Genomic DNA, 12,876 nt, shown 5'->3' with positions numbered 1-12,876 from the left:
ATGCTCAACATCTTAATGGAACAATGTCTTTAGTTCCAAGAACACCTGAAATGTACGTCTTGGGATGCAGGTGGATTCATACAGTGAAGCTTAATGCTGATGGGACTCCTTATAAACTGAAGTCGAGACTTGTGGCCAGAGGGTATGAACAGGAGGAATGTGTTGATTTTATTGAGACCTATAGTCCAGTGGTTCGAACATCTACTATTAGAGTGGTTCTGAATGTAGCAGTAGCTAAAGATTGGAAGGTTCGACAGTTTGATGTAAAAAATGCCTTTTTACATGGGGAGTTACAAGAGGAAGTGTTCATTGAACAACCTCCTGGGTTTGAAGATAAGCTACATCCATAGCATGTTTGCAAACTACACAAAGCGCTGTACGGTTTGAAACAGGCACCACGGGCCTGGTTCAATAAGTTTACAAATTTTCTGTTGGAATTTGGCTTCAAGTGTAGTCCTGCAGACCCTTCTCTGTTCACATATCACGCTAAAGGTCAGAGTTTGGTTCTCTTACTTTATGTGGATGATGTCTTACTTACTGGGAACTCCTCGGAGCTGATGACTCGCCTGGTGGATGCGTTGAGTAATACTTTCTCTATGAAGGATATGGGAGAGATCCATTATTTTTTGGGCATTCAAGCTCAGTATCATGAAGGGGGCTTGTTTCTCAATCAAACTAAATATGCAGAGGAGATTTTGTTTGAAGCTGGAATGTCTGACGCGAATCCAATGCCTACACCTCTTCCTACCAGCCTCTTCCTACCAGACTCGATGATGTGTTCAAAGATACTGTTCTGTTTCCCGAGCCAATTTATTTCAGAAGTATTGCAGGGAAACTGCAGTATCTTACCTTGACGCGTCCTGATATTCAATTTGCGGTTAACTTTGTTTGCCAGCGAATGCATTCTCCAACTATGACTGATTTTGGTCTACTGAAGAGAATCCTACGCTATATAAGGGGAACGGCTCAGTATGGTCTTCATTTGCTCAAGCATCAATCGTTATCTCTCTCGGCGTTTAGTGATAGCGATTGGGCTGGGTGTCATGATACTCGAAGATCCACGACAGGATTCTGTGCTTTGCTGGGTTCTAATGTGGTTTCGTGGTGTACCAAACGTCAGCCTACAGTGTCTCGCTCCTCTACCGAGGCAGAGTATAGAGCTCTTGCTCAGACTGCATGCGAGTTAACTTGGTTGAGTTACATCCTTCGCGAGCTTCACATCTCTCAACCAGACCCTGCTCTTCTTCTGTGTGATAACCTATCAGCAGTTCACCTCTCTGCGAATCCCGGTTTCCATGGTCGAACTAAGCAAATGGAGATTGATTATCACTACATTAGGAGAGGGTTGCACTTGGTTCGGTTGAAGTATTCCATATTCCTGCTGATGAGCAACTCGCGGATATATTCACCAAACCTCTCCCAAGACTAGCGTTCACACGTTTGCGGAACAAACTTGGCGTTGGTCTTCTACAACTTCCAAGTTTGCGGGGGAGTGTAAGCAGTATAACGAAAACAGAGGAAGAAGAACTTGGACTGTAGCCTTAATAACATCTTCAAGATTCTCTATCATTTACAAAAAAACATTGTAAAAGAAAAAATGTTCTTGAGTTTCTTGAACTACTTGGATCTCTGCAAACAAGCCACACAGCCTGTCCAATCAGCTGCTTGTTCTGATCTCTACTAACTTTGGCTGCAAGCAGCATGAGTTTTTTTTCAACTTTTCCACTCACGAGTAGATCAAATATAATATGATCGTATTCAAGACCTTTCTAAATCATCTCTTCTTGAAGTTGAAAAGCCTTATCTAGTTTCCTTCTCTATAATGTCCCGCGATTACACTAGTGTAGATCAGCACATTTGGAGTCACATCTTCCCTTTTCTTCAACTCCTCTAGCATCTTGCTTGCTCTCACAAACTGTCCCTTCTTGCTAAGCCCGTTGACAAGCACCACGTACAAGACTTCATCAGGGACAATACCTGAATCAAGAACCTCCGAGTACAACTCAGAGGCTGAGATCAGATCTCCATCTTTTAACAACCCATCTATAAGCGTTGTATACGTGAAGTGATCACACTTTATTCCATCACTCACCATCTTCTTGTACAGCTCAATGGCTGCAACCATGTCACCTAGACTCCGGAACCCTGAGATCAAACTGTTGTAGACAGACACGTTGGGAGCCAATCCTTGCTCCACGAGCTCAGAGAAGAGAGAAACCGCGATTCTCATCTCTCGCTTTTTACAGAATCCATCTATTAGAGCAGCATAGGCTGGAACATCGAGCTTCACATCCTTTCTCTCCATCTCTTGTCTCATTTCAAGAACAAGATCCATTATGTCGCTTCTGCAGAACACGCTGAACAAGCTGGTGAAGGTTACGACGTTGGGAAAGACACCGCTCTCACTCATCTCTTTGTAAGTTTCTACGGCCGAATCGGTTTCACCTTCTCTGAAAAACCAATCAATGATGCTGTTGTAACTCATGGAGCCAACGGGACAACGCTTCTCTCTGATCAAGCCTCGCAGCATCTCTCTTGCTTTATACGTCTGACTAACCTTCCACAGACCATTGATGATTTGTGTTGTACACAACCTCGCTAGCTTCGAAACTCGAAGAGATCATTTGGTTGATGACATCACAAGCACTCTCTTCATCCTTGTTCTTGAAGAAGCCATCAATCAATATGGAGTAAGTGAAGCTCGTCGGCTCTAGACCAGAACCGAAGAAATGTAACCATAATGATACCAATGAGCAAAGGTTGAAAATAATTTTTCATCTTAGATAATGAACTAAATGTGTTTTAAATTTACAAAGACAGAGAAGAATATTTATAGATGAATTAAAAATTGAAACATATCTAGTTTAAGCTACATACCTTCTAAAATTCCGATATAAAAGGATCTAATTTGACCAAAACTCTTTTTCAAAGTTTCTAGTTTTTAATAGATAAAAAATGACTTTGTTATTTTAAATTTAGTTAATTTTTTTCCGATATATACATAAAAACAACCAATCGTCAAAGCTCTGTGAGGCGATATACACAAAGTGTTAAGCCGACATGGACCACTTACAAGCTCTCCGACTCCTTTCCATGGCTAAATTAAATGCAGGTTTTGTGTACTGCAACCAAAGTTTTGAAAAGCAATGTGTCCGTCCATCAAAACAAAACTATCAGTAATGGTTAACCAAGGTAATAATATATCCACACCAAAATCAGATTTGGAAGAACAAGTATTTGAGGATTTTACATTAAACAGTTAATGCCGCTTGTGTATAGATGATGAGACATGTGAAGATGATTAAATGTTTTGCAGGAGAGCATAGAGCAAAGGAAGCTAGAACTACGTGGTAGACCGGCACTGAACATGACAATACCGATGAGTGTTTTCGAAGGATCTGGGAAAGACCACCACCATCATTTTGGTGAGGAAGTGATGGATGAAGAGACTGGAGAGCCGAGGGAAGTTCAAGTGAAGGTCCTAGTGAAGAGGGGAAACAAACAACAAATGAAGCAAATGCTGATACCGAGTGATTGCTCGCTAGTGCAGAGCACAAAATAAAAAGAAGCTGCGGATTTGGAAGAGAAACAAGATATAAAGAGGTTAGTACTCGAGTACAATGAGAGAGACGAAGAGGAAGCTAATGGGTTAGCGACACAAGTACCGAATTGGGGAGGCAGAGGAACTAGTCGTGGTTACACAGGTGAAGGAAGTGGGAAGACCGGTGGATCTCGTCACAGGTTTGTTTACCATCAAGGAGGTGGTGGTTCGTATCATGCTCGAAGAAAGTAAGTCAAGGTTCTATGGTGTCATATGTATGGGAAGTTTGGATCAGGTTTGAAGGAGTGATCCCCACGGCTCTCATCCGTTTAAAGACCTCAACAGCTTTCACCATCATATCCTCCCTACACAACCACTCAATCATAACCGAGAAGATAACCTTATCCATACCTTCCATCTCATCAAAAAAATCCAAAGCCTTACCAAACTCCCACTCCTTGCAATAACCCGTCACCAAACTCGTCGCAGCGATCACTCCCACCGGTATCCCCAAACCAACCATCTCCTCCTTAACCCGAACCGCCTCCTCAACCTTCCCTTCCTTCACAAAAGCCACAACCACGCTAGTATACGTTTCCTGAGACCCGCAAACACCCAACTCCTCCCTCATCTCTCCCAACAAACCCAAGGCCATCCCCAAATCAGGAATCTTACAAGCAGCTTGAACAGCGAGACTGTACATCAAACCGTCTCTACTACTCCTCCTGAAAATCCTCACAGCCTCCTCAGGCCTTCGTTCCCTCAAACAACCTCTCATCAACAACTGAGCCGTGACGTTATCACCACTAATACCCATCTCAACCATCTCGTTGTAAATCTCCTTAGCTTCACCAATCTCATTACTCTTGACCAAAGAACTCAACAAACTGTTCACATAACACACGAAAGGAACAACCTTTCGATCCACCATGAGGCTAAAACACTCTAAAGCATCGTCTATTCTCTTGTTCCGTGTATAAGCGTTGAGCAAGTAGTTAAAACCATGTGGGTCGAGTCCAAGATCGAACCTTTGAGCCGAATCCAACAGATGCTTAACAGTTACCGATGGAGGGAGTTCTGGGTTTGCTGAGATGAACAGCACGAGTAAGTTTCTGGCGCGATCGCGGGTCTGGGGAGAGGTGGCGAGGATGTGGGTGAGCATCCAGAAGAGGTCTCCTCCGTGGCGGATCTGGTTCAGAGGTCTGACCCAGCTGCAGTACTCAAGAGCTGAAACGGGGTCGTTTCTGCGGCCTATAAGGACTCTGATTACGTCAGCGTCGTCGACGACGTCGTTTCGGTTTGTAATCGGAGGAGATTGAGGTTGTTGGGAAGAAAAGGGTTTAGGGGTTTATGAGGAGGCGATGATAGAGGAGAAGAGTTGGGCGGAGTCTCTTGGAAGCCAATAAAGTTGTCATCTTCTTCTATTGGGAAGAAGAGGATCGGACTCAACTCTCTCTCTCTCTCTCTCTCTCTCTCTCTCTCTCTCTCTCTCTCTCTCTCTCCTCTCTCTCTCTCTCTCTCTCTCTCTCTCTCTCTCTCTCTCTCCTCTTCTCTCTCTCTCTCTCTCTCTCTCTCTCTCTCTCTCTCAAAACAAGAGCTTTTTTTGGTCAAAGATCGAAGACTCGTCATCCAACGGCGTCGTTTTGACTTTGATCTTCTTTTAGTTTCATCGGTCTAACTAAAGTCTGAATCAAATATTTAAAATCCCAACGTGCAATGGGGCATCGGTTGATGGCGTCAAAATGAAATACTGGTTTTCTTTGGTTAATATACGTAAATCATCTAGTTTTAATAAATTATTTTAAAATACGGTTTTATGAAAATTCTGATTTTTAACTGTTTATTATAGCTTACAAAATCTCAAAAGGAGAATTGTCTAGGATGTTCGGTTTTTGCATGTAAAGTAGTGTGTACTACAGCACTTGTATAAATTTTGTTACAACGGATATCATATGAGACTAATAATACCTAACATAAATAGTGAAGGAAGTGATCAAATTTGGAGAAAATTATAACTTTTAGAGGAAATTTAGAGGAAATTATAACTTTTACTCAAATTTAATATTGCTTTTTCAAATTTACATTTAAATAATAATCATTTTAATAAATACCTTATGTTTTTTATCAAAAGAAAACAAAATTAACTCAAGTAAATCATTTATAGATGTTGTTTAAGAATTATTTATAAAAGCGTATAGACTCAACCTCAACCCCTAACTACAATGTTTAAAACAAATACTCACTAGACTTTATAACCCAAATATTATATTATTCTGATAAATTGTATATTTGATATCAAACTTAGCCTATTTCAAGCAATTTTCAAAAGTTTACTCGTCTTACAATGAAATATAATTGTGTACTTCCATTAGGATTGAACTAGTTTTTTGTTGGATATTCAGTGGTAATTTTAAGTTAAAAATTCACTGAAAAATAAAAAATAAAATTTAGTAAGAAATAACACAATAAAATCATTTTTATCGGTACATACAGTAAAAGTTACCAATCAACAAGCACCGTACCAGCATCATCGACATGCCTTTTCCCTCTTGCTACCTCTAATTTTTTTTCAAATTTATATGAAATAAATACTAATTATAATATATTATTTTTATTTCACGCCACCCAAGAAAAAGGTAAAAGACAAACGTCTAATTAATATTTATTATTTATATTTGTAACATTATACATTTTATTATGCAACAAAAACTAACAAAAATAATAATATTACTATTTTTCCTTTGATAAAGGTGTGTATTATTATAAGTATTATTTGAGTTCCAATGTAGATAAAAAATTAGGGTAAGCAAGAATTTTTTTTATTCTTTTCATAGAAACAAAAACAAAAGTTGCGCCCACATGCACCAAGTCCATTCCTCTTTTTAGAACATTCAGCCTTACAATCTTCCATGTTACATGATCCGTTTCTCTTAAAGTAGTCTTCCTTACAAGGAGGTTCTTTTCGCGGTGGTCCTCTTTTCTGAGCAATCGCTATTACTCCTGTTATTATAATAGTTAAAACATAACTTTAGTCTCCGTATTTAAGTAGAAACTATTATTTTTTGGTAAAACATATATTTAGAGAGTTTTTTGCATATTTATTGAAAAAAAACTTAAAATATGAACATCTCTTTCTTAATCATTGATTATTCTGGAAATTTTTTCTAAACCCAACATTATAGAATTGTATAAAAATTATATGAATACATAAAATAATATGATATCACAATAACTTTAGTTTCAAATGATTACTGAATATAGTAATAAAATTATAATTATAAATACAAACCGAACAGAAGAACTGTGACCATAATGATACCAATGAGCGAAGGTTGAAAAGAATTTTTCATCTTAGATAATGAACTAAATGTGTTTTAAATTTACAAAGACAGAGAAGAATATTTATAGATGAATTAAAAATTGAAACATATCTAATTTAAGCTACACACCTTCTAAAATTCCGATATAAAAGGATCTAATTTGACCAAAACTCTTTTTCAAAGTTTCTAGTTTTTCAATAGATAAAAATGACTTGGTTATTTTAAATTTAGTTAAATTTTTCCGATATATACATAAAAACAACCAGTCGTCAAAGCTATGTGAGGCGATATACACAAAGTGTTAAGCCGACATGGACCACTTACAAGCTCTCCGACTCCTTTCCATGGCTAAATTCAATGCAGGTTTTGTGTACTGCAACCAAATTTTTTGAAAAGCAATGTGTCAGTCCATCAAAACAAAACTATCAGTAAAGGTTAACCAAGGTAATAATATATGCACACCAAAATCAGATTTGGAAGAACAAGTATTTGAGGATTTTACATTAAACAGTTAATGCCGCTTGTGTATAGATGATGAGACATGTGAAGATGATTAAATGTTTTGCAGGAGAGCATAGAGCAAAGGAAGCTAGAACTACGTGGTAGACCGGCACTGAACATGACGATACCGATGAGTGTTTTCGAAGGATTTGGGAAAGACCACCACCATCATTTTGGTGAGGAAGTGATGGATGAAGAGACTGGAGAGCCGAGGGAAGTTCAAGTGAAGGTCCTAGTGAAGAGGGGAAACAAACAACAAACGAAGCAAATGCTGATACCGAGTGATTGCTCGCTAGTGCAGAGCACTAAACAGAAAGAAGCTGCGGATTTGGAAGAGAAACAAGATATAAAGAGGTTAGTACTCGAGTACAATGAGAGAAACGAAGAGGAAGCTAATGGGTTAGGGACACAAGTACCAAATTGGGGAGGCAGAGGAACTAGTCGTGGTTACACAGGTGAAGGAAGTGGGAAGACCGGTGGATCTCGTCACCGGTTTGTTTACCATCAAGGAGGTGGTGGTTCGTATCATGCTCGAAGAAAGTAAGTCAAGGTTCTATGGTGTCATATGTATGGAAAGTTTGGATCAGCTGTTTGTCTGTGTATGGGTTAATATGTTCTTCACTAACTTTATATGCATATGACTATAAGCCTATTAAACAAAACTTTATATCCAAACTCTAATTTAGATGAATAAGAAATTGAAACATATCTAATTTAAGCTATGCATCTTCTAAAATTCTGATATAAAAGGATGTAATTCTACTAAAACTCTAAAATTAATTTTTTGTGATTAATTTTTCGGATAACAACATAATAATTAAGACTAGATTTTTTGAAATGTGTTTTTATTTTCTGGCTAATTTATATACATATATGTGTTTAAATTTAAATAATTTAAAAATAATAATTATTTATTATTTATTATAGGTACAAACAATATTAATCATTCTAACTTTTAGCATGAAAGCTAAAATGCGAAAATCACTTTGCATTTAATAATATAGATGTGCTGGATATTATAAATTAAAAACTAACGTATGATATAGTAGTAACTTATAAATCATATTTTATTTTTATTTTGAAGAAATCTCTGTTTTCATATATACACTCTGTTAAAAATTTAGAGGAAATTATAACTTTTACCTCAAATTTTTGTTACTTTTTCAAATTTACATTTAAATGATAATCATTTTAATAAATACCTTATGTTTATTATTAAAAAAAAACAAACTTAACTCTCATAAATCATTTATAAATGTTTAAGAATTATTTATAAAAGCTTATAAACTCAACCTCACCCCCTAAAAAATATGTTCTAAACAAATACTCACTAGACTTTATAACTCAAATATTATATTATTTTGATAAATTTTTTATTAGAATAATTGTATCAAACTTAGAGTATTTCAAGCAATTTTTCAAAAGTTTACTCGTCTTGCGATGAAATATAGTTTTGTATTTCCATTAGGATTTAAATAACTATTTGTGCTTGATATTCAGCGGTAACTTTAAGTTAAAACTTCACTGAAAACTAAAATATAAAATAATTTAATAAGAAATAACACAATAAAATCATTTTTATCGGTAAGATACATACAGTAAAAATTAAAAATTTAATTACTTTTTTCTTTCTTATTTATATGAAATAAGTACAAATTATAATATAATATTTTTAATTCACTCAAACAGGTAAAAACCAAATGTCAAATTAATATTTGTTATTTTTATTTTTTTGTAACATTATACATTTTATTATGTAACAAAAACGAACAAAAGTAATAATATTATTGTTTTTCCGTTGATAAAGGTGTGTATTATTAAAAATATTATTTGAGTTCCAATGTAGATAAAAAATTAGGGTAAGCAAGAATTCTTTTTATTCTTTTGGTAAAGACATCCACAAAAGCGGTTTTGGCCCGCACATTCACCAATCCCATTCCTTTTCTAGCACATTCAGCTTTACAATCTTTCTTATTACATTTTCCATTTTTCTTTATGTATGGTTCAAAACAAGGAGGTTTTTTTTGTATTGGTCCTCCTTTCTGAGCAATCGTCATTACTCCTGTTATTATAATAGTTAAATCATAACTTTAGTCCTCGTATTTAAAATATATATTATTACTTTTGGTAAAACATATATTTAGAGAGTTTTTTTCATATTTATATGAAATGAGTACTAATTATAATATAATATTTTTAATTCATGTTACCCAAGAAAAAGGTAAAAGACAAATGTCATATTAATATTTGTTACTTTTATTTATATTTGTAACATTATACATTTTATTATGCAACAAAACAAACAAAAATAATAATGTTATCATTTTTTCTTTGATAAAGGTGTGTATTATTATAAATATTATTTTGAGTTCCAATGTAGATAAAAAATTAGGGTAAACAAGAATTCTTTTTATTCTTTTGGTAAAGACATCCACAAAAGCAGTTTTGGCCCGCGCATTCACCAATCCCGTTCCATTTTCTAGCACATTCAGCTTTATAATCTTCCTTATTACATGTTCTGTTTTTCTTTATGTATGGTTCAAAACAAGGAGGTCTTTTTGTAGTGGTACTCCTTTCTGAGCAATCGTCAATACTCCTGTTATTATAATAGTTAAAACATAAGTTTAGTCCTCGTATTTAAAATAGAAATTGTTTTTTTTTTTGGTAAAACATATATTTAGAGATTATTCTGGAATTTTTTTCTAAACCCAACATTGTAGAATTGATATAAAAATTATATGAATACATAAAATAATATGATTTCCCAATGCCTTTAATTTCAAATGATTATTGTCAAAGCTCTGTGAGGTGATACACACAAAGTGTCAAGACGACATGGACCATACAAGCTCTCCGACTCCTTTCCATGGCTAATTCAATGCAGGTTTTGTGTACTGCAACCAAAGTTTTCAGAAACAATGTGTCGGTCCATCGAAACAAAACTATAAACAGAGGTTAACTTTTTTTTTTGTCACTGGTTAACCAAGGTAATAATATATACACACCAAAATCGGATTTGGAAGTTGACTTATTTCCATACAAAAATCTATATAGTCTATATAAATTAAGTTGAGTTATTTCCATTTTTAAATTTATATGGTTTGCGATAAAATATTAAAACTAAATTTAAAATATTATTAAGAAAAAAATATAGCAAAAACTCTTAATACTGGCATATATGAGTAATATTTTAAGTTTACAAAGAGTATGTATGTAACTAACGAATCTTACATTGGGTGAAATTGGCTTCTTTGTTAATTGTTATATATATTTTTGTGAAATTTTCTTTGTGGAATCATGTAATATATATAATTCACACCTAAATTTTTTTAAACTAACTTATTTCCATTTTTTATTTTTGTATGATTTGTGATAAAATATTAAAAGGAATTTATTATAAAATATTATTAAGAAAAAAGTAAATATAATGAAAGCTCTTAATAATTACATATATCTATAACATTATTTGAGAAGTCAGTTTTTTACGTGTCGCGCTCACATTAATTCTCATGAGGGTATATTACTTAGCTACCCTTAATGAAATAAAAACATTATATATGATGTCATTTATAACAGCTATTTTTTCCTTGATAAAACTCAAATAAACTTTAATTAAATTTTCCGTTTACAAAAGCACATAAATAAGAAAGGGATATTTTATAAAAACTTAAATTATAGAATTTTATATGAAAACGATTTAAATTTTATACCTTTTATCTTTCTCAAAGAACATAAAATCTAGAAATTAAAAAAAAACATTTAATTATGTATATAAAACACAACTTAACAAAACAAAATGAAAAGTAAAGTAGTTTAGACATTCTTTTCTATAAGATAATAATATTTATTATTTTTGTCTTATAAAATTAATAATAAAATCATATGTTTCAAAAAATATAGTTATATATATAATCTCAATGAACTAAAATTCATACCTAAATACCATTATTGATAATTATTTTGTTTTCCTTTTTAATAAAATTTTAATTTCTTTTTAAGTTAAATTTCCTTTTATAATAGAACACAAAATACAATTAAATATTTATAAAATATAATAGATAGATTATATATAAAGGTAATTTATTTGTATGTTTCTTAATATTTGTCAAAAACATAAAAACCAGAAATATCTATCAGTTTTCAAAATAGATTTATATATTTTATCGAAAACATATATAAAATTTTGCATAAATATATTTCTCAAACTAAGGAAAACTAAACAAAATCTAATTAACAAGATTACTATATTTTAGTCTAACTATAACAAAAACATTATGATTCATTTCAAAAAATGATATAACCCAATATACCAAAATATGAACAATTAAATTAACCAATTAGTATTACTTATCTATTTATATAATATATATTACAAGTTATGTTATGTGATCGTTCATTTAAGAGAAATAATTTTTTTCTATTATTCTTTATTGTCTATGTGTTCTATGGGTGTTTAATTAAATTATTCAATACTAAATTTCGATGGTCTTTTTTGCTTTAAAGTTCATGTAGTAAGTTATCAAAGTATTGGTTTTTTTGTGCAGCTATCAAACTATTGATTCACTTTACCAATTGATAGGGAAGAATCAAAATTTTTACAACTGTATATATTTGACCAAGCTTGGCCGCAGGATAGGTCATAAATTTTTATTTTTTATATTATCTTAGCAATTTAAGCAAATTTTGAAATTTTGGACCGAACCTTTATTTGACACATCTAAAAAAATAAGAAAAAATAGACTTTAATCATGAATTGAGAAGGAAAAAATTCAACAGATACCCAAATTTTATCATCTCTAATAAAAGGCTTGGTGAAATTAATATACTATCAAAATATTAAGAAAAAAAGAGATAAATATGAAAGTGGTGATAACTTTTCTTTTATATTAAGAAAAATAGAGATAAATAATTAAAATAGGGTTGCTGTGACTTTTCATCTTTTCTTCTCTATAACTAATGTTAATTATAATTAGTAGAAAATTAAAATAGCAATAAACGTCTAAGGATTACTTAAACTACATAAATTGTTAATGATGTTACTTCTGTCATTTCCTTATCTATAATGCATTACAATCATTATATCTTTTAAAAACAACAATATAAAGGGGTTTATATTTAACGTTGTTGAAAGTCACTTTCTATAACCGGTTATTAGTTTTTGTCTATTATCTTATTGAGGACCAAATAAAATATATGAAAATAAATTATAAGTTTCTTAACAGTTTGTTATTAAATGATTCATACACAGCATTTGTAACCACATTCAACAAAAACACTTGACCAGAATTTGCGTAAATCAGCAATTAACTTTTAAATTTTAGGTAAATCTATTATTTATAATTATTTGTAATTTATAGTGTATAAACTAAACTATATTTTAAAAAACTCTTAAATGCATGACACAATCAATAGAGGATCCAAGTGATAAGACAATTATCTTCTTTATCAGAAACAAATCTTGGTAAAATTTTCAAATTAAGTATGAAAGTCACATCCTTTAATTATAACTCAACT

At 32.7% G+C, this 12,876-nt stretch overlaps 1 protein-coding gene across 1 annotated transcript; it reads right to left on the bottom strand.

Annotated features, from left to right (window-relative positions):
• Positions 1-1,432: 1,432 nt before the first annotated feature.
• On the bottom strand, positions 1,433-4,956 carry LOC108851005 (pentatricopeptide repeat-containing protein At2g39230, mitochondrial). The gene is given in 6 exon segments (XM_057008299.1): positions 1,433-1,563; positions 1,622-1,807; positions 1,810-2,578; positions 2,580-2,877; positions 3,688-4,892; positions 4,894-4,956. Coding segments are annotated over 6 exon segments (2,652 nt in total).
• Positions 4,957-12,876: the final 7,920 nt, after the last annotated feature.

The sequence above is a fragment of the Raphanus sativus genome, chromosome 4, assembly GCF_000801105.2.
Source record: "Raphanus sativus cultivar WK10039 chromosome 4, ASM80110v3, whole genome shotgun sequence".
Classification (NCBI taxonomy): domain Eukaryota; kingdom Viridiplantae; phylum Streptophyta; class Magnoliopsida; order Brassicales; family Brassicaceae; genus Raphanus; species Raphanus sativus.
This window is presented reverse-complemented; position numbering and strand designations above follow the sequence as displayed.